The 21,642-nt window shown below is 39.6% G+C and overlaps 3 protein-coding genes across 4 annotated transcripts; all 3 read left to right on the top strand.

The window, feature by feature from the left end:
* Positions 1-2,437: 2,437 nt before the first annotated feature.
* On the top strand, positions 2,438-11,918 carry LOC108597521 (putative inorganic phosphate cotransporter). 2 transcript variants are annotated; one of them, XM_017984115.2, is made up of 5 exons: positions 2,438-2,566; positions 5,161-5,706; positions 9,820-9,992; positions 10,046-11,134; positions 11,194-11,918. In XM_017984115.2, the coding sequence occupies exons 2-5, from the start codon at positions 5,646-5,648 to the stop codon at positions 11,422-11,424; spliced, it is 1,554 nt and encodes a 517-aa protein (XP_017839604.1). In that variant the 5' UTR covers positions 2,438-2,566; positions 5,161-5,645; the 3' UTR covers positions 11,425-11,918. The 2 variants fall into 2 exon arrangements, with proteins under 2 accessions (XP_017839604.1, XP_017839603.1); XM_017984114.2 differs by lacking the exons at positions 2,438-2,566; positions 5,161-5,706 and adding an exon at positions 8,921-9,206.
* Positions 11,919-16,611: 4,693 nt separating this feature from the next.
* Positions 16,612-18,421, top strand: LOC108594867 (sodium channel protein Nach). The gene is made up of 6 exons (XM_017980005.1): positions 16,612-16,973; positions 17,026-17,316; positions 17,358-17,806; positions 17,860-17,986; positions 18,039-18,142; positions 18,195-18,421. The coding sequence occupies exons 1-6, from the start codon at positions 16,612-16,614 to the stop codon at positions 18,419-18,421; spliced, it is 1,560 nt and encodes a 519-aa protein (XP_017835494.1).
* A 592-nt stretch (positions 18,422-19,013) lies between these two features.
* LOC108596751 (alpha-amylase-related protein) lies at positions 19,014-20,654 on the top strand. The gene is made up of 2 exons (XM_017982827.1): positions 19,014-19,686; positions 19,741-20,654. The coding sequence occupies exons 1-2, from the start codon at positions 19,033-19,035 to the stop codon at positions 20,566-20,568; spliced, it is 1,482 nt and encodes a 493-aa protein (XP_017838316.1). The 5' UTR covers positions 19,014-19,032; the 3' UTR covers positions 20,569-20,654.
* The last annotated feature ends 988 nt before the right edge of the window (positions 20,655-21,642 follow it).

The raw sequence follows: 21,642 nt of genomic DNA, 5'->3' as shown, positions 1-21,642 counted from the left end.
TTGCCATTATTCATATCTGGAACGGCGTGCACTTCACGTGAACGTGATCGTCCAGAACTCGGCCGATCTACAGCACGTTCCTTATCATTTCCTCACTCTCTCAACGTGAGTGTGTTAGGCAGGTCTAAACAACTGCCGTCACTCTTAGTAAGCGCAGAATTTTTATGATAGTGCGTTCGTGTTTTGTTTTATGGCAGACTTGTTTGCCAGGCAGAGGCTCTGACATTATCATTATCGGCCATCAAAGGCCGTATTTAAAGCAAACAACGCTGCGCTGATTTATTTCAATTAGTTTGCACCTCAAAATATTTATAGCCAGCGACAGTTCAATAGAAGAAGCTAAAAATAATTATGGCAAATTCGCAAACCATTTTTCTAAATTTATTAATAGCTGCATATAGTGTTCACCCAAAAGCTTAGCTGCTTTATTTTATGATTCGCAGCAAGGGGCTAGAGATAGCTCTAGATACTAAACTTTATTACCAAAGCGTAATTAATGTTGTTACCTAAACTAAAACGCAAATCAAAACAATCTTGCAATGAACTTAAAGTTCATATAATAAAATAAACTCATTGTGTGAGCAACTAGCTGCATTGGAACTAGTTCATTTGACACAGCCTCTACACACTTGCTACTTTGCCCTGTTGCCAGCTTTGATTATTTTGTTGAGTGCTGCGCCAGCAGATAAGCTAAAGCAATCAATGCAAGGATTACAATCTCTTAACTTGATAGCAGCTGTAGAAGAAGAGCGCTTCGCAGAATTAGCTTATGCCACTCTAGATCACAGACAGTGTGTTAGTAATTCCCAAAAAAATAAATTTGGTACCTGCGTCAAAGCAATGGCAATTAAATGAACTCTGCTTGTCTTTTAGTTGTTTATGGCTGGGCGCCTATAAATGATTAGAATATGCCGCAGTTTCTTCAATTAGATTACCAATGGCGTCATCAGCAATGCGACACTTAGCCATGTCGTCAATAGTAATGTCTACTAACTGCAAAAGTAGTTCAGCAGTTACCACGTGCTCTTTGTTTTTCCAACCAGCGCAGTTATCAGTTTCTCTTAATTACACGTCGAATAAATAATATTTGATAAGCAATTGTTAATAAGTATAGCTATATATTTATTACTACAGCTATCATTAAAAGGGCTCTCCTAAATAAGTTTGCCTTAGAATCGGTCTAAGTCTAAGAACTATCATAAGTTAGCGACACTTGAGAGCGCGCGCGTTTAATATGATCGCATTGGCTACGATAATGTCATCATTGATTTAGTTAGAGTGTATAAAGCATTAAATTTTAATTATATATTGGGCTATTCCGTATTGTATAACACACTTAAGTTTATCGCAGCGATAAGCATCGACATCGATCATCAACATCAATAATCCAAAAATCATGTGACGCTTTAGTTTAAGCCAATTTTCATTCATTGAGGCCAATAAAGACTGCAATTGGCAAACGCTTGGCTACTGCTTGGTTCTTCTATATTTTATGGCAGCCAGCAAAGGAAATCAGTTAGATTATTAGTTGGATTAGCTGCCATAAAGCAGGCACACGAGCACTGCATATCCGCCCAATGCCACAATTTGTGCTCAGTCAACACTTTGTGTATTTATTAGCCTTATCACTGCTACTTTATAGCCTTCAATGTCGAATATGCCTACAAATTAACATTGTTCATAAGCGGTATTTGTATTTTGTAGCGTGAAATTTGCATGGTCGGCCCACGACGACGTCAACTGTAATTAAATTTGTGTTAACAGCGCTGTCAATATTGTAAAAGAAGCCCACAAACATGTAAATGTAAATAACAGTATAACGACAGCTTAACATTTTATTGTAAATGCAAATAACATAGTAATAACAGCTTAACATTTTATTGTGCGGCCTTTCGTATTAAAGCGCACACGTGAATGCGAATGCAGGCAGAGCGCAAGAGAGCAAGAGAGCGAGAGCGTAAAAGTTTGCACAGCTGCTCGGCTGCAGCCGGCGTCAGCTGAGCGCCCGCTCTCTAAAGCTTAGCTCTGCTTAGTTCGAAAAACGTGCGCAGTTGAAGTTGCTGTAGTAAAAGCTGCATTTGTGTTATTCTGTCGTAAATGTAATAAAAACTTCGTTTAATTGTTTATGGTGGCAGCCATAAACATTGGCCCATTATCACTTCTATCAAATACAGTTAATACGCGATTATCAAAATAGCTATGTACCTGTCATAACGAACTCACTTCGTCTGCTGTCGGCTGAATGAATCAAGCAGAGCAGCACTGTACACACAAACAAACATGCATACATGTATTATTTTTTTGATTACTGCCTCCCACCTGTACGTGTGTGTGTGTTCGCAGTTTTGTTTTACTTTTTTTTTTTAATGCAAACAGTACACACAATTATAAAAACGTTCAATTAGCTCTGGCAGTAAGTCATTACAGCTCTAGCGCTCGGCCTGCTAACAACTCCCGCCCCTCAGCAGCAGCGACGACGTCGACGCAGCAGCAAGCAGCACGCGTCTACTAAGAATTAGTTTAGTGTCTAAAGTGTCAAGTGCTGCCGTAACTTAAAAGAAAAGATGTGAGTGCTTTAGTTTTAAACAAAAGACTTCTTTATCAGTTAGTTAACAAATTTCTGCAACGTTGCAGTCTGTGTTTTGTCCGTTTTCTGTTTTTGTCCGCAAGTTCGTCGAGGCCAAACCGTTAATGAGCATAGAGGCGACGCAACAAGTGACAACAGAAACAGCTGATGGCTGTGCAATTTTTATTTTAACATTTTTATTCAACTGGCTTGTTTGCTTTCGTTTCGTTTTTAAAGGTGAGTGAGTTTATGATGAAATTCACCTTAATTTCAATTTATAAATTGCGTACATTATGCAAATTATACAAAAATTTAAGCTCTCTATACTATATATAGTTAGTTAGTCGCTTGACTTCTGTAGTGAAGTTAAAGCTGATTTAATGCAATTGCAGCTTTTGTGCTCGAGCGTCCTCAAGTGCTAAAATGCGCAGGTATTTCAATGTAATGCGCTGGGCCTTAACTATATATGTGGAGAGTACGAGAAATCCGCACGATAAGCTAATCAAACACACTTCAAGTTTATACAACAATTTCCCACTGTGCAAATTCTACAAAATGCGAAACAATACAAAACAATAAAAAGCATAATCAACACTCGACAATCCCCCAATCGACAATGGAGCATCAAGAGCCACTCGGCCGCAACGAACATGTGTGTAGAGTATTCCAATCTCTGGGCCACAGGCTGCTCTTGAACTTCAAATAGTTTTCTTAGAAATTGTGGGAATGAAAATGAATTGCAAGAATTTCGCATGCAGATAGAAATTTATCGCGGCAAGTTCAATTAGCTTTCACAACAAATTGCTGCACGTGATGGAAAATTTTCAGCGTTCATTTTGCGTACAAGTGCTAACATTTAATTAGCCAACTAGCCTGGCCATAATATAAAATACATATGTTTACCCAAATGACGAGCAGAGGGCCCGTTTATGAGCACTCAGTTCATTGTTTTGTTAGCATTATAATTGCGATCTTCAGCAGCTCATATATCATTTATTGCCAGCCTACAATTTCTGCTGAGCAATCTTTGCGCTGGGAAAATTCTACCCTTAGCCGTATCCGTTTACAGCCTTTGAGCTTAGGCGGCGCCTTGGGTAATCGAACTTTAGTTCAGGGTTAGATAAGTTGCCTAGATTTATGGCTCTTTGATTAGGGCTATAATTATAGTTTCTGCTATTGCAAATATGTGAACAAATTTCGGGGCGCTTGGAAACTGTTTTAACAGCCAATTATAAATCGCTTGTTTTTGCTGACAAATACAATCGTAAAAGAAATACAACCACTTGAGATTTTTCGCAACAGAATTCTGTTGATTATCGCGTGCCATAAATTACGCAAAACAACGTATAAATAATATTTTATTTTACTTGGCAAATGTATATTTAATGTGATAACTAAGCCTAGCTATTGCTTTCTAAACAAAGTAAAATTGTATTTATAGATATAGGAGATTCTAATGTGCTCGGTACTTTACTCTGGCATAAATCGTTGCGTTGCATATTTATGAATCTGTTAACTATTTATATTCACAAACGTGTTTGTAATTAGCCCTTCAACTTGATTTGCATTAGCCGCTTCTGGGTTATTTACTTTTTCCATAACGCTAACGCTTTGCGAAATCTGAAAACCAAAGCTGCATAATTATTGGCTAAGGGCCCATTGCCCAACAGTTAACAGCTCAAGCCGCAGACAATTTGAAATGCAGCTAATGATAAATTGTTGTCGAGGTCAAGTCGAAGTGCTAATTTGTTGTTAAATTTGTAAGCAGCACAAATTAATTTTCGAGCTTTGTTGAAATTTTCTACAAAAAATATTTGCCTTATAAATTTTTATCGCTTCTTTATTCTGCAGAAAAGTGCTGCGTTCATTTAGCAATAAGCAAAATGCCAAATCATTGCAAACTCGCTAATTTTATAAGCTGATAAAGATTTTGCTGAAAAGCCTAAACAATTGATGGCTTCATAATTTAATTCAAATTTAAAACTTTTGCACATGCGCAGCTGCTTTGCTTCTTGGAATTGTTGAACAACAAACGACGTTGTTTGACCCATTGAAACACCCACAAGCAAAACAATAACAATTTACAGGTACCTGAGCATTTGTTTTTAACTTTATTTTGGCAACAACTTTCCAAAAAAAGAAACAAATTGTTGTTAAGCTCATGACGTGCGCGGCACTAATTGAAATTCCATTCGTACAAATGTTTTATTTTGGTTTTTGCGACGCGAACTTCAATGTTCAGTTGAACAAAAAATATTTCATAGGAATTGTGCGTAAACAGAAGCTAAGCCAGAACTTATTAAGCCGGTTTGACTGTTGGCCAACAACAAGAGTTGAATGAGCTGTTGGCTATTTAGAAATTACATCATCAAGGGCTGAAAAGTTTGCATAAAAAGTAGATCAGCTGTGCTAAATTATTATGCACAACTGTACTGTTTATTTATAGTTTCGATCAAAGGCGCCCACGCGTCAATTTTGGCAACTCATCTATTTACCAGAATTATTTTCAGCTCGTGAGCTTCAGTTAGCATTTAGTTTATCCAATTGATATTTATTCAGACTAATTTTATTGTTTGCTCTAACTCTGCTTACAGATTAACGTGTCTGGCTGAACGACTTTATCAGATCGGTCGAGCTTTAAATATTGTGTGAAGCGAGACGCATGCGCAGTGTTCCCTCTCGCTCATACGAACGTCAACAACAGCAACAGCTTCAATAAGCTAAACAATACGAAATAAATCGTGTAAACAGCAGCAGCAGCAGCCGCCGCAGCCTCCGTTTGCGTCTGAGCTTATTTAAGGCCAACGCCACTTGGGATTAATCGCTCAGAACATTTCAAGCTGCTCAGCTGAGCAGTAACGCGAGTTGACGCAAATATAAAAAACATAAATAAAATACACGAAAATGTCTTAAAAAACGCCAAGCGGACGTGCTATTAATATAAACACGAATATTTGCGCTAAATTTTAAACATTTCTGCTTAAGCAATTCTTATGCAATTCGTGCGGTAAACAATTGCGTTAAGTCCGCTCATAAATTAATAAAAGCAAAGTAAGTGAGGAAACAAAACAAAGCCAAGATGTCTGCATCGAAGGAAGCAATCTGCGCCGGCTCGAATGATCCAGAGAAGCCGCAATTGGGTGAGTTAATATAAATAAATTTATAAATTAAGTGCAAAAGTTTTGAGTTGCAGTTGTAATTCAATTAAATTCGTTGTGCTGGCAAAAACTTTTAAGTGCTTGTCACTCAAACTAGCAAAAAGTACCGCTATGAATTATATATGCATTAAAAATGATTACTAGCTAGACAATTGGGTGTAAATTGGCAAACAGTCTTAAGTTTCAAAAGAATTTAAGAATCAGTGCAAAGTGAAATTGAGCTTAACGTTAATTCAATTAGGCAGCTCGGACTAAACTTGGGGCGCTCGAGTGACCTTTGCCAGGCGCTTTTTAAGGCCCCGCTTAAACCGGAAGTAATTTGTTATGCGCGCTGTCTCAACAAATTTTCGTCAATAAAACGAAAATAAAGATCAGCGAACGCCAACGCGTGAGCTAAATTTGCAATTAAGCTGTAGACGGAACTGAAGTGGAAGCTTTACTGTAGTTCCTATAACGCCAAAAGCTGACACAGTTTATGAGGCTAAGCTCCTTGCCTACTATATGGAAAGCAGCGCAAACCGGTTGACCAAAAAAATAAATATTAAAATTTAATATACGTGTTTATGGCCATGTTAATGGGTTAACAAATAAACTAGTTTTCGTGCAAGTCACAGCAATTCAAGCCAACTGCAATTGCAGTGTTAAGGTCAAGAGCATTGAGGAAATTTGCAATTAGAAGCAGCAGCAGCAGCCTTGACATTCCAACGAGCCCACCACACAAGCGACAGCGCGCACTTTCGTTTGCAAGAGTGAAATGATTGACTAGCTGTAAGTTTAGTTGATTGATTAAGCTGTAAGTATAAACTAAGCAGCAGCTTTAGCAACAATATTATTTATAGTGCCAATGCATTGAGCAACTCTATGCACGCTTTGAGTCTAGGGTATAGCTGGCATTTTGACAAGTTCTGGGCACAAGTTTCTTGGCTCGCGACACTTTTGTGAACATTTCTCGCTAGATTTCGATCAATTTTCTTTTGGCATGTCAACGCAAATGAACTGATTATTAAAATGCTCTATCATTGATGCTGCTGCTGCTCACAGCTGAGCGTTAATTTTCACGCCTCACTATGGCTTTCACTCCCACACAGCTAAACTAAAGCTTAACGAGACTTGTGCTCATTCGACTTGTAATGCAATTTGCTGTAGAGCTAAATTGGAAAATTACAGCAAAGTGCTAAAGGCAGCGAGGCACGTAACAGATACAAAAGCTAAATTCTTTACATAATATATATTCTGGACAAAAGTGAATTTTAACTGTTAAACAGTTAAATTTTATACGTGCGCGCTCTTAGTCATTGCCACAGCCCCCAAATAGCGCAGCGAGCAATTGAATCAGCAATTAGACACAGCAGCTCGCTCACTCGCCCTACCTGATGTCAGTTAATAGAATTTACGCTGTTACCCTAAACAATCAACAGTTGAGTTCAGCTCACTGAGCAGTGAACTGTAGCAACTACAAAAGTGATGCGCACATATAAAATTCCTTTAATTATATTATTAGCAAGCGACAGCAGCAAATAAAAGCAAATGTTAATAAACTTTGTTTGTGCTGTCATAAAAAAAATAAATGACTGTTGTTTGTGCAACTCTTTGCCACCTGCCAATGTCGTTTAGTATAAGAAAGAGTTTCAGGAATTGTTGCCACTGTTTGTGTCTGTGTCGCAGTCTCATGGCCAATAAAGTGGCTTTAAGCCAGCTCAGCTTACGTACAAATGTAATCATAGGCTTTAGATTTTTCGCACACATGCGCAACGCAGCGAAATACGAGCGACTTGTTATTAAATAATCAATATAAACAACTGCGCCCGCTAACGTATGCGTAACTTATACGTAGCTTAGCCAATACACAAACCAGCGCACAGCACAGTTTGAAAAGCTTCAAAGCCAAAGTTTTCGCTAGTTTTAGTTACTAGCGTAATTAGCAGCGCGCATTGTTTTTTTTTATATCTACGGCTATTATTGCTTTGCTTGTCTCATTAACGAACGGAAATAGCACAAAAGCAACAAAAATAATTGCTGCTGGCTGACTGTACCTGACAGCAAAAGAAATATACATACATATATTCAAATAAAATATTTTCCATTTGAGGGCTTGCCAAAAACAGAAATCGCGTGTGGTACGCTTTCTCTCTCTCTCACTCTCTTGCGCTTTCGCTCACAGCTGTGAAGCTTTAGACGCTTTAGTTCTCGTCTTTATGAAATTTCTGACTGCCCATAATAATAAACACAAATGCCGGCTTGACATAGCCGAAGCAGCTGTGCACTACAGCAACAGCTCGGGACTGTTAAAAGTGTAGCTCATTAATAAGTTCACTTTGCGGCATAAGCAGGCGAGCAGCAGCAGCACGTGCAACGCTGTCGGCGACTCGAGACTTCGTTAGCCGCGAATTGCTTGCGGCTTTAATAGACAAACAGAGAGCAATGCGCTTACTATGGGCATAGTAGACTTGTTAACAATTAATGCAGCGTAGTTAGTTATTTTTTATACACAAAACATACAAAAGTGTTTTGGGCTCATTATAATTTCTGATTGCCGCTTTTTGTTGTTAATTTTCTAAGAAAATTAGCAAGCACTTGTGAATAATTCTTATGTATTTATTGCTCAAATGGTTTGGCTAATAAGCCCCTAACTCATGCATAGAGTACAAAGCTGCGGCACTTAGCGCATCCCCTCCCATGTATTTGCAACCCCTCGTCTGCTTGGCGCCAGACATAGCCGCCCGCACGCCCACAAAACTAAGCAGCTCACATTTCTATGACTTCAGCGTAATGTATACGGCAATTGCTGGATTCTTAAGTTTTGGCAACTGGCTCTGCTCACGAGATGCGAGCGTGAGCTTATGCGCTATAAATAGCATTAAATAAATATTATATATAGCTATAGTTTATGCAAAATTGCAAAAAATGTAAAGCAATTGACATCAATCGTGTTGAGTTCACAACATTTGGCCAAATCGCATTGAGCAGGCGACGCCGCGCGCCACGTTCACTGATGTAATCGCAAGAGAGAGAGCGAGAGAGAGCGGCGTAGAGTGAGAGCGAGAGCGAGAGCGAGCGAGCGCAAGCGCCTTTGGGGCTGAACGCTTTCGCCCTTGTTTATATAGCGCGACTAGCGCAACAGTTGGCGCTCAGTTGTGGCAACTGTGGAGTCAAGAGCAACACGCAGCCACAAATTAATAATTCGCAGTCGCAATTTCTGCTCAGCAGCGAGTGCAACGCGTCGCAGCACACAAAAAAATACAAATAAAAACAATTAGTGCAAATCTCGACATGTTTAGGCTCAGCCAGCTGCATAGATAGACAATGAAATGGTTTAAGCGAGTGCGCAAAAAGTTGAAAGTGCACATAACGAACTAAGAACTGAATTTGTTGCAAGTTTAAATTGTTTGCAATGCCAATAAGACGCAGCAAGCTTAATCAACGCTATCGCGATGGACATGTGTTGGTTTGGGAGCAGCGAGAGCTGCAGGATAAACCGGGGTGTAAGTTGGGCCAGAGCATTAGCTAATTAACTCACGCGATGCGTATACGTAATATGCATAGCATAGAATGCTAGTAACACGTGTTAGCGTTAGCCAGGCTACAACTATAACAGCCAGAGCGTAACCAAATCGATTGTGCAACTTGTGGGTTGAGGGGAGGGGGGAGTTTGGCTAGCCGCTGACAACACAAATCGCGCGATTTAACGCTGCGTGCGCACAAATAAAAAAGCCAAGCGCATTAAATTTTGTGCCTTGTTTGCTTTTCACATTTGTTTTGCAAGTTACTTTTCCGCCTGTGCAGCTCAAATTCCAGCTTATTGCGCTTCACTTTGAACTTCTAGCCAAATACAGAAAACACTTAAATTTATATATCACGTGCCAGGCGACAATAAACATGCAGTCATGACTTGGCGAAAAGTAAACAGAATTGCAACAACAATGAGTCAAGCTCAATAGAAAATAGTTTGAACGCTATTAAATTCTTAGCAATTAGCAGCGTCTAGCGCTTGCTTTGACTCATCGCTGCTTTAATCTTATCTAATTGCATCACAGCGCTGACCTCATTAACTTATCTGCTGTGATCTTAACTGAACAATTTGCTCTTTGCTTACAGGTCTGCATACCACACGTTACTTTGTAACGTTTATGCTGTTTCTGGGCATGGCCAATGCGTATGTAATGCGCACCAACATGTCTGTAGCTATTGTGGCCATGGTTAATCACACGGCTATATCGAAGGGTGAGGAAATTCTGGACGATGAGTGCGGCGATCGTGAACTGGAAGTGGTAAGTTTGCAATTTTTAAAGCAAATTCATTGTTAATTTCTGTTTGTTTACAGGACAATGGCGAGGATGGTGAATTCCCTTGGAGCTCCAGTCTGCAGGGCTATATACTCTCCTCCTTTTTCTATGGCTATGTCATCACGCAAATTCCCTTCGGCATACTGGCCAAGAAGTTTGGCGCCATGCGCTTCCTTGGCTACGGCATGTTAATCAACTCGGTGTTTGCCTTTCTGGTGCCAGTGGCAGCGCGCGAAGGCGGCGTCTATGGTCTCTGCGCTGTGCGTTTCATTCAGGGCTTGGGCGAGGGTCCAATTGTGCCTTGCACGCACGCACTGCTGGCCAAGTGGATACCGCCCAATGAGCGCTCGCGCATGGGCGCCGCTGTCTATGCGGGCGCGCAGTTTGGCACAATTATATCGATGCCGCTGTCTGGTCTGCTGGCGGAGTACGGATTCTCTGGCGGCTGGCCGTCCATCTTCTATGTGTTTGGCGTTGTGGGCACCATTTGGTCCATTGCTTTTCTTATACTGGTGTATGAGGAGCCCTCGACGCATCCACGCATCGATGAGCGTGAGAAGCGCTACATCAACGACTCGCTATGGGGCACTGATGTGGTCAAGAGTCCGCCCATTCCATTCAAGGCTATACTGAAGTCGCTGCCCTTCTATGCAATTCTCTTCGCGCACATGGGTCACAACTATGGCTATGAGACGCTCATGACGGAGCTGCCCACGTATATGAAGCAGGTGCTGCGCTTCTCGCTCAAGTCCAATGGGCTGCTCAGCTCGCTGCCCTATCTGGCCATGTGGCTGTTCTCCATGTTCATCTCTGTGGTGGCCGATTGGATGATTAGCTCCAAGCGCTTCTCGCACACAGCAACGCGCAAGATCATCAACAGCATTGGACAATACGGTCCGGGCCTGGCCTTGATCGCCGCCTCCTACACAGGCTGCGATCGTGCGCTGACCTTGGCTATTCTCACCATTGGTGTGGGCCTCAACGGCGGCATCTACTCGGGCTTCAAGATCAATCACTTGGATCTGACGCCGCGCTTTGCGGGCTTCCTTATGGCCATCACCAACTGCTCAGCCAATCTGGCGGGTCTACTGGCGCCCATTGCGGCAGGCAATCTGATTAACAATAAGGTAAGCAGCATTAGCAATTTATTGTTAACATAAGTTAACGTGTTTCGTTTGACTTGCAGCCCACCATGGGTCAATGGCAGATTGTGTTCTTCATTGCCGCCTTTGTCTACATCATCTGCGGCACCTTCTACAACCTCTTTGGCTCCGGCGAACGGCAGTACTGGGACAATCCCGACAACGACGAGAAGAAGCCAAGTCTGAGCAGCAGTCCCAACGCACCCGCACCCGCAAGGCTGAGCAATGGCAATACAAATCCGCTGGCCATCACCGCCAGCGAGTCGAGGCAGTAATTACCATTTCACTAAACACTACACTGAACACAAAATCTAGCTCTAAGTCTCGTTTTTAAGCTCTACTTTATATTGCATATATTTCTCTAAGCCAAAAGTTGTTATTAGCACGCATTGCCAAGAATTCCATTGCTCCTCCCCCATATTCAAGAAAAGACAATAATCCAAGCACTTTAAACTCTAAACTCTAAGCTAAGAGCACAAATTGTCACACATTTTTTATAAAAAGTTAGTTGAAATTGCAAGTGAATTTGTAAGTGCAGTGCTGTGCCTTTAAATGTCTACAATTTTCTACCATTACAAATGCGTAGTTTTTCCATTGTGATAGAATTTTCATTTTTTATAGTTTGTCAATTCAATTGAAATGAATTAAGCATATACTACTTTGTTAAAACATATTTAAAAACATACAACTAAACGCAAGCAAAAGACATAATATTTAAAGTTTGCAAATAAAAAACTGCTCAAGCAGCCAAAACAATTTAACATTTTAATTTAATTCGTTATTCAATTAGTTTTTTTTTTGTGTAGAGCAAATTTTACTTAAAAGCAAGTTCGCCGCTTTAATATTTGTTATTTACATATGTTTTGACCAAATAACAGTAGACAGGACAGAAATGTTGCATACTTTTAGGCTATACTGTTTAGCAAAAACAGCTTAGCCAAGACAACAACCTACTGCGCTGGCTTTAACATATATGTTAAAGAAATGTTAAATTTCGATACATATGTTGCTTTGTACATCAACAACCAAATAGAGTTACATCAATAGCACAAGGCTGTTACATCAATTACAAAAGCTTGCGTTCTTCAAATTTTGAAAGGCTCTTAGTCAGGGAAAAAAAATCCGATTGAACTGATTTATACCATTAATTGTAGGAATACAAAACACAAATGAAATAGGTGTACAAAAGTATGATTAAAAGATTTGTTGGCGAAGTTATGAACAAAATAGTGAACAAACAAGACAAATTTTCGTATATCGCACTTTGATAAGCCGTAATTCAGCGAAATTACATCCGATTGCGGAGTTTCATGCCTTGTTAGACTCGTGAGATGCATAAGAATAAAACTGCATTCAAACTTGGAAAGTCTAAGATTTTCGATATTTTGGCAAAAAACGTGATGTAACCCCTGTAAATTTTGCCAAAAATTGTGTGCCGGCTTCAATTTCTTATCACTGTTATTAAACTATATCTCAGCCAAAAAAAATCGGACTGAAGAAAATTTTAGCTTAATGCACTTATGAGATTGCAAATAAATATATGTTGTTAAGTTTGATCAATAAAAAAATTGTTTTGACAAACTTTGAATGCTCCACACTTAGTTTTTGTTTTATTTCAAGCTTTGAGAAGCTATAACTTTTCAAACAAAATCGATGAACTGGTTTACACAATTTTTTGGTATTGAAAACAAATTAAAATAAAAGTGCAATGTAAAAATATAAAATATTTTTCCGCGGAGTTGTGAACAAAATATTAAACAAACATGCCAAAATTCTGTGATATCAAGTTTGATAAGCGTAAACCTCAGCGAAATTGCACCGATTTAGTATTTAATGCCTAAAATTCAAAATTATATGTTTTTAGATTCAAAACAAGCACGCAGCAGTAAACTAACACAATGCTGCAGACTTGTGTTTTGTTTATTTCAAAGTTGTAACTTATGAATGAATGTTTTATATCACTTTGTTGAGCTCTATTTAACGAGAGGGAATATAAATCAAAGCATTACATTTAAAGAATAATTCATTTTGAATGTTAAAATTTCATTGAATGGGTAAAATTGCGCTGGCGAAGTTAAGTGCGCATGGAAACAGGTAAGTAGGTACAGTAATGTTCGTTATTGTGTTTTATCTTATCAAGACACTCCTGTCAGTGAGATCATAAAGGCGTGCATTCTAAAGAAAAGCGGAAGAATGAGAGCATACGCAAACGAAACAAACGCTATTGAGAAAAACCTTCCTAAGAATCATTTCCTCTCTCAAAATAATAAACTATTATCTTTGTTTTTGTTTAGTATTTTATTAATAAAATATGTATTAAATTAATACAATGTTAATAATTATTTGGCAGTAAACAAAATGCTTAATTATATACAAGTAATATTAATTGTATTATGTACAAAAATAACGTAAGGTAATATATATATTTGCAACAGATTGAATTAAATTGTATAATTAAATAAAAAATCAAATAGTAGTTGAATTTGTTTGCGCTTACATATACCTACTCAATAAATACAGAAACTAAAAGTTAAAGTTACTTCGGATCTTCGATCCCAAAGATTCATTGTAGTCGACTAGATCTGATGATTTTAGTCCAGATGGCTGGTCGCTCTCAAGGATGTGGATGCAGACTGTTCACTGTGAAGCGGTGCAGTAAGCACTTCCATTACAAAACATGTAAGTGACAAATTAAATTTAAATCGAAAATACTGTAAATAAATACAATAATTAATTTAAATTAGTAATGCTTGAAATTAGTAATCATTATTTAATAGCTTTTTGACTTACATTCTTCTAGATATAGGGTATGGCATGGATGTCATTTGCTTGACTAGCTCCAGGCCTGCACATTGTGGCTGCCTGCAGCTCATTGCTATTAGTAGCTTTGGTATATGATATATTCAGCAAACGTTATGCAAACAAATGATATTAGAGAAACGCCGCTCTCAATTAATGGAACAAAAAGAGTACATTCAATACAGGTTTCTTACAATCATTAGAAAAGCTTGCGTTCTGCAATTTTGACAGGCTCTTTATTCAAGCGAAAAAAATCGATGGAAATGATTTATACATTATTATGTAGGAATGGATAACACACAAATGAAATAGTGTTCAAAAGTATGATAAAAGATTGTTGGCGTAGTTATGAACAAAATAGGAAACACACAAGACACATTTTCGTGAATATGCACTTTGATAAGCCCGTAATCAGCCGGAAATTGCATCGATTGCGAGTTTCATGCCTTGTTAGGTCGTGGAGATGCAGAAGATAAAACTGCATTCAACTTGGAAGGTCCAAGGATTTCGATTTTTGGCAAAAAAAGTGATGTTAACCCTGTAAATTTTGCCAAAATGATGGTCGCCTACAAAAAGCGCTAAGTACTTGATATTATCTCAGCCAACAAAAATCGGACAGAAGAGTGGTTTGGCTTAATTATTATGAGATTGTAATAAACATATGTTTTTATGTTGATCAATAAAAAAAATCTGTTTTCACAAAGTTATGGCCAATAAATTCCAATGCCAAACAAGCTACTTTTGCTTCATGTTCAACTTTGCCGAAGCTTATAACTCAGCTAAAAAATCCGATCACTGTTTATACATCCCTTAATTTTGCGCGGAAATCAACGCCAAGAGTACTTTTTGCTTAATTTCAAACTTTGCAAAGCTATAACTCAGATAAAAAAAATCCGATCCAATTGTTCTATACGTCCTTAAGAGTATCTTTTTGTTTAATTTTCAACTTTGCGAAGCTATAACTCAGCTAAAAAAATTCGATCCAATTGTTCTATATGTCCTTATGTTTGCGTGGAAAGCACAATTAAAATGAGCCGATCAGTGTGATCAAAAATATTGGCGAAGTTTATGAAAAAATATGTGAACAAACAAGACAAATTTTCGTGAAATATCGCATTTGATTAGCCGTAATTCAGCGAAATTGCATCCGATTGCGGAGTTATCATGCCTAGTTAGACTCGTGAGATGCAGAAGAAAAAACTGCATTCAAATTGGAACATGTTAGGATATTTCGATATTTTTGATAAAGTTATGAACCCCTGTAAATTTTGCCAATGTGCCGTCTTCATTTCTAATCACTTTCTAACTTTGAGAGCTATATCTCAGCCAAAAAAAAAGGAAAGGTTCGTATTTGGCTTAATTTAATCATGAGATTGCAAATAAACATATGTTGTTAAGTTTTGATCAATAAAAAATTGTTTTGACAAAGTTGTGGCAATAAATCCAATGCCAAAGAGCTACTTCTTACCTTATTTCAAACTTTGCGAAGCGATAACTCAGCGAAAAAAAATCCGATCCATTGTTCTATACGTCCTTATGTTTGCGCGGAAAGCACAATTAAATGAAGCCGAAACTTGTATGATATCAAAATTATTTGGCGAAGTTATGAACAAATTAGCACCCAAACAAGACAAATTTTCGTGAAATATTGCACTTTGATAAGCCGTAATTCAGGAAATTGCATCCGATTGCGGAGTTTCATGCCTAGTTAGACTCGTGAGATGCAGAACAATAAAACTGCATTCAATTTGGAAGTTTTTAGATTTTCGATATTTTGGCAAAAAACGAGGTACCCCTGTAAATTTTTGCCAAAAAAGATGCCGTCTTCATTTCTTATCACTTTTTCTAAACTTTGGTTTTGAGAAAAAGCTATATCTCAGCCAAAAAAATCGGACTGAAGCGTATTTTGGCTTAATTATATGAGATTGTAAATAAACATATGTTGTTAAGTTTGATCAATAAAAAATTGTTTTTGACAAAGTTGTGGCAATAAATCCAATGCCAAAGAGCTACTTTTTGCTTAATTCAAACCTTGCGAAGCGATAATCAGCGAAAATCCGATCCAATTGTTCTATACGTCCTTATGTTTGGCGTGGAAAGCACAATTAAGCCGAAATATGTGTAATACAAAAATTATTTGGCGAAGTTATGAACAAAATAGTAAATACAGTACAAATTTCGGTGCAGTTTGCACTTTGATTGCCCGTAATTTGGCAAATGAGTCCGATATTCTGATTATTACTGCCCTGTTGGATTCATAAGATGATGCTGAACAAAACTGCATTTTAATTTATGATGTAATTGACGCAACTTTGTTTTTAGCATCGGAGCAACAAATACTTGTAGAGTTATTTATATAACTAAAGATTGTTATATTAATGATCAAGAATGCAACTTTGTATGCTTATACAGAAAACATTTATTAAATTCTTGCAGCCATGGCAGCTTTAATGTCATATTAAGCAAGCGAAGTATTGGTAAGCAGTGTTTATCCAAAATACAAATCAATTTACATGTTGCCTGCCACGCCTCGCACATTAATTCTATATTAATAAGCCGTTGTCAAAATGTAGATATGGCTACGCCTTGCAATGACTTTATATATAAGAAGGCGAAGCTAAATTGATTTCAAAGTCACATTAAGTTCAGCTGCTGAACACACAATGGGCCACGAGGAGGAGCTAAGCGCGGAGCAGATAGATACCAAGCTAACGCCACTACAGGCTGCACTGCGTCGCACCTGGAGTGACTTCTGTGCTACCAGCAGCATACATGGCTTGAAGTATACGCGCGACAAGGACACCAATCGCATTGCGCGCTTTGTCTGGATGCTCATCTCGTTGGTGATGTTTATTTGCGGCATTGTCATGGCGCACACTTTCTATGCGGACTATAGGCGAAGTCCAACGCGCATGAATGTGGAAAGCGACCACACGCCTGTGAGCAAGCTCTACTTTCCGCCCATAACCATTTGTCCCGAGGTGCTGTTCAACATGGACAAGTCCAAGGCGTTTCTGCAGCAGCTGTAAGTGCAAGCCATAAATGTTTAGAGCTACTAAGCAATCCTCTTTTTGTAGTAAATTACCGCAGGGCATAGAAGCGCAGCATGTGCTGGGCGAGCTGCACATGTTTGCGGGCTTTATGCTGGACGATGCGCGCTTTGGTGCAAATGAAATCGAGCTAATGGAGTCTATATTGCTGCATAATAATTTATCCATGCATCAGTTTGTGGATCAACTGCGCTGGGATTGTCATGAGATATTGCATCGCTGTCGCTATCAGGGCGAGGTAATGGATTGCACCAAGCTGTTTAAGCTGTCAAAGACTTTCTTTGGACACTGCTGTTCATTTAATCTGCGGCAAATTGGGTAACGCTAGTTAGCCCAAAAGTATTTATGCTTTAATTTAGTTTTAACTTTACAGCACGCGCTGCAGCTGGCGGCTTGGAGCAAGGACTTTCGCTTATATTGCGCTACAATGACGAGAACTACGACTCCTTGCAGTCGTATTCACATGGCTTCAAGCTGCTTATACAGGAGACAGATGCATTTCCCAGTGCTCATGCTGTGTGCAAGTTTGTTGGACTCAACACCGAAGCCTTTGCCACAATACGCGTCGAGGAGACTTTCTGCTCGCCCGCAGTCAAGGCGCTGTCCATTGCCGAGCGCAATTGTGTGTTCAGCAATGAGTTCCAGCTGCGCTACTTTCCAGAGTATGTGTATCCCAACTGTGAGCTCAACTGCAGAGTCACCAACATGATTAAGTTCTGCGGCTGTCACACCTACTTCTTTGACTATAATCGCACCAGCGAACGCATTTGCACCTTTAGGGACATACCCTGTCTGGTGGATCACTTTCGTAAGCCTTCATATAAAGTTTGTAAACAAATGCTTTATATATAAACTGTTTAGCTGACATTATAACACGACAGCGTAAAACGCAATGCAATTGTCCTTTGACCTGTGAAAAGTTTGACTACGATGTGCAAATCTCCAGCTTTGCGCTAGAGCGCAACATGCCAGTCATGGATGATTTCTAGTAGGTGCAGCAATTCAAAGTTTATTTTAATTTTATGTATGTTTAATTATAGCGCTGATCTGGAGGAAGATGATGCTGTTTTGCATGTGTTTATCAACTCGCAAGTTTACAGACGCGTGCGCGTCGATCTGCTCTCCAATATGGTTAATCTAGTTTGTAAGTTTACGCCAACTCAATCAAATCTTTAGCTTAACATTTGTGCTTGCAGCCAATTTGGGCAGCGCCTTTAGCCTTTTCGTTGGCATTAGCATGTTGTCTGTAGTAGAAATTATTTACTACTTTACTGTGATTTTGCGGCGAAATTATTTGCTGGAACAACGCGCCAGGCAGAAGCTACAAAGATTCTACAAGCGTCCACACTTTAGCTGGCAGCCCAGCAAACGCAAAACTGACAATCAGCTCAAATCGATTTTCTCTATCTCGGGTCGTAAGTAACTCGAAGATAAGCCACTTCAAATGTGCAACCATAAATTAGAGAACAGAAAATAAACAACACTAAACAAGAAATTGAAAGTGGCGCTGGCGTATGCTCTATATAAAAATAAAGCATACGCTCAAATTAAAAAAAAAACTTACTTACAAGTTTGATAAGATTTATATATGTACTTTAAGTGATTGAAATACTTTGGATGAACTTAGCAAAAACAAAATAAGCTGAAATTTATTCTAATGTTCAACATGTTATTATATTTATATCAAATATTTGAATTTCTATCTCTTATAAGTATATGAACAATTCGCACAGTAAATTATATAAAGCCCATTTAGAAAGAGCATACGCTTTAAATAGCAAGAGTTATTTTTGGCGTGCGATTCTGATAGGTATTACCATAGGTCAACACGCTCGTTGGCCGTGGCTATCATAAATTCATAGCCACAAACAAAAACTAAATGACCAACAGCAAGGCAAGGCAGTAAATAGCCGCCAGCACACAAAGCGCGCAAATCCCTTGCGAGAGTGCAGGCCACAGATTAGATTGGAGCTGTTGCTGGTGCTGGGGACTATAAAAGTGGCGCATGTTGCGGCAGTTGAGAGTTTGAAAAACATGCACAAATTGAGTTTGATTTGTCTGCTGCTGGCCAGCACGGCGTGCACGCTGGCGCAGCATAATCCGCAGTGGTGGGGCAACCGCAACACGATTGTGCATCTGTTCGAGTGGAAGTGGAACGACATAGCGCGAGAGTGTGAGCAGTTTCTGGCGCCGCATGGTTATGCAGGCGTGCAGGTGAGTCCTGTGGCGGAGAACATAATCGCCAAGGGTCGTCCTTGGTGGGAACGGTATCAGCCCATTAGCTACAAGCTGGAGACACGCTCGGGCAATGAGCTGGAGTTTGCGTCTATGGTGAGACGCTGCAACGATGTGGGCGTGCGCATTTATGTGGATGTGCTGCTCAATCACATGTCTGGCGACTTTGAGGGCGTAGCTCATGGCACAGGCGGCTCTGTGGCCGAACCGCGCGCCAAGTCCTTCCCAGCTGTGCCGTATACCAATCAAGACTTTCATCGCAGCTGCGAAATCTACGACTGGAACGATCGCTTCCAAGTGCAGCAATGCGAGCTGGTGGGCCTTAAGGATTTGGATCAGCGCGAGGACTATGTGCGCGTCAAGCTCATTGAGCTGCTGGATCATTTGATTACCTTGGGTGTGGCAGGCTTTCGCGTGGATGCAGCCAAGCACATGGCAGCAGATGATCTGGACGTAAGTCTAACAAGCTAATTGTTCAAATTGCAGATCTCAAATTTGTTGCTTTAGTTTATTTACAGCGGCATGCGTAATCTGAACACTGAGCATGGCTTCCCTAAGAACGCGCGTCCTTTCATTTACCAGGAGGTCATCGATCATGGCCATGAGACTGTTTCACGCGATGAGTACACGCCGCTGGGCGCTGTAACCGAGTTCCGCTTCTCCGAGGAGATTGGCAAGGCATTCCGCGGCAACAATGCGCTGAAGTGGCTGCGCAGCTGGGGCACTGGCTGGGGCTTTTTGCCCTCGGAGCAGGCGCTTACCTTTGTGGACAATCATGACAATCAGCGCGATGGTGGTCAGGAGCTGAACTACAAGTCGCCCAAGCAGTACAAAATGGCTACAGCCTTCCATTTGGCCTATCCCTACGGCATTAGCCAGATCATGAGCAGCTTTGGCTTTGAGGAGCGCGATCAGTCGCCGCCACAGGATGCGCAGGAGCGCATTATATCGCCAGAGTTCAATGCTGAGGGCGCGTGTGTCAATGGCTGGATCTGCGAGCATCGCTGGCGTCAAATCTACAACATGGTGGAGTTTAAGAACGTGGTGCGTGGCACTGAGCTGAGCAACTGGTGGGACAATGGCGACAATCAGATTGCCTTTTGTCGTGGCAATCGCGGCTTTGTCGCGTTCAACAACAATCGCTACAACATGTGGCAAAAGCTGCAGACTTGCCTGCCCGCTGGCAACTACTGTGACGTCATCTCGGGCAGTCTAGTGAATGGCGCATGTACTGGCAAGATCGTGCAGGTCGATGAGCAAGGCTATGCCTACATTAGCATTGAGGCTGATGAGTTCGATGGCGTGCTGGCGATTCATGCCGAGGCGCGTCAATAGTTTAAAAAAAAATGCAGAACTTCGGTTCGGTTTTGACAAATTTATTTTTGCAAATGACAATAAAACGCACAAAAAGTTGAAGTATACAGTTATATGCCTAATTGCTGATAGCGCGATAACTGCAACGATAACGACACGAAAACTTTTACAAATACAAAGTATATTAGTATAAACTGCAAACTGTGTGGAAGCGTTGCTCCAACTTAAACTCGACTACATTCAATACAAGTATATAATGGGAATCATTGTGTGTATATAGTATATGCTATGGTATGGTAAAAATGCCACGCTAGTGCGCTCCGGTACAGTCCCGCGCAATGTCTGCAAATAGAAGAGAGAGTCGCATGTGATTTAATTTGTAGTTGGTGTCGCTAATACAAAACGCTACGCATGTCTCTGTCTGTTTGTAAAACAAGCAACTACAAATTAAAATAGCAACTGATTCTACTAATCACTAGACACAGGACCTCTCACTACAGTAGAGTCCTAGCAATCAATCAATGTTTGTTTAGAACTACAATTAAATGCTTAATTATGCGTAAATACCTGTAAAATGTTGATATCATTTTTTCGGGTGCTTTGCTTAAATTATTGACAGGCTTTCAAGGATTTGTAGACACCACTTAGATTGCTTAACTGTAAAATATATATCTTACATATGCTTGCGTTCAATATCGATTTAATTATTTTGATTCATTAGATTTTTTTTTGTATTTTCGGCACATGGCATTTGTTTTTTTTTTTTCATTTAAGTTTTAAGTACGGCCCCAGGTCCAGCTTTTAATTTACATACATACATACATATATATAAGTTTAAATGTCTTTTGTTTAGCTTAGGTATAAATAGAATTTCAACATTTTGCAATAGCAGCATTTTGTATTTAACAATTTGTAAGTTGTAATATGCTAGTCCATCAAAAATTTGTAATAGATAATATAACTACAGATATACGAGTATAATATATATAACAGGAACCACGTAAAATGCGCACATAATATATATATATTTGCCTTTTATGTATACCACAAACATTAAACAACATTTATGTTAGTTTTACTTTTTTTTTAAATACA

The sequence above is a fragment of the Drosophila busckii genome, chromosome 2R, assembly GCF_011750605.1.
Source record: "Drosophila busckii strain San Diego stock center, stock number 13000-0081.31 chromosome 2R, ASM1175060v1, whole genome shotgun sequence".
Lineage (NCBI taxonomy): Eukaryota > Metazoa > Arthropoda > Insecta > Diptera > Drosophilidae > Drosophila > Drosophila busckii.
Note: the sequence above shows the minus strand (reverse complement) of the source record. Positions and strands in the feature narration are given on the sequence as shown.

Excerpts from the sequence above, each read along its gene's own strand:
- LOC108596751 (XM_017982827.1), top strand. The coding sequence starts at position 19,033 with ATGCACAAATTGAGTTTGATTTGTCTGCTGCTGGCCAGCACGGCGTGC. Across the intron at positions 19,687-19,740 it reads TGGCAGCAGATGATCTGGAC|TTTATTTACAGCGGCATGCG; the intron begins GTAAGTCTAACA and ends TTGTTGCTTTAG.
- LOC108597521 (XM_017984114.2), top strand. The coding sequence starts at position 9,116 with ATGCCAATAAGACGCAGCAAGCTTAATCAACGCTATCGCGATGGACAT. Across the intron at positions 9,993-10,045 it reads GCGATCGTGAACTGGAAGTG|GACAATGGCGAGGATGGTGA; the intron begins GTAAGTTTGCAA and ends GTTTGTTTACAG. Across the intron at positions 11,135-11,193 it reads GCAATCTGATTAACAATAAG|CCCACCATGGGTCAATGGCA; the intron begins GTAAGCAGCATT and ends TTTGACTTGCAG.
- LOC108594867 (XM_017980005.1), top strand. The coding sequence starts at position 16,612 with ATGGGCCACGAGGAGGAGCTAAGCGCGGAGCAGATAGATACCAAGCTA. Across the intron at positions 17,317-17,357 it reads TTTAATCTGCGGCAAATTGG|TTTTAACTTTACAGCACGCG; the intron begins GTAACGCTAGTT and ends GCTTTAATTTAG. Across the intron at positions 18,143-18,194 it reads CAATATGGTTAATCTAGTTT|CCAATTTGGGCAGCGCCTTT; the intron begins GTAAGTTTACGC and ends TTGTGCTTGCAG.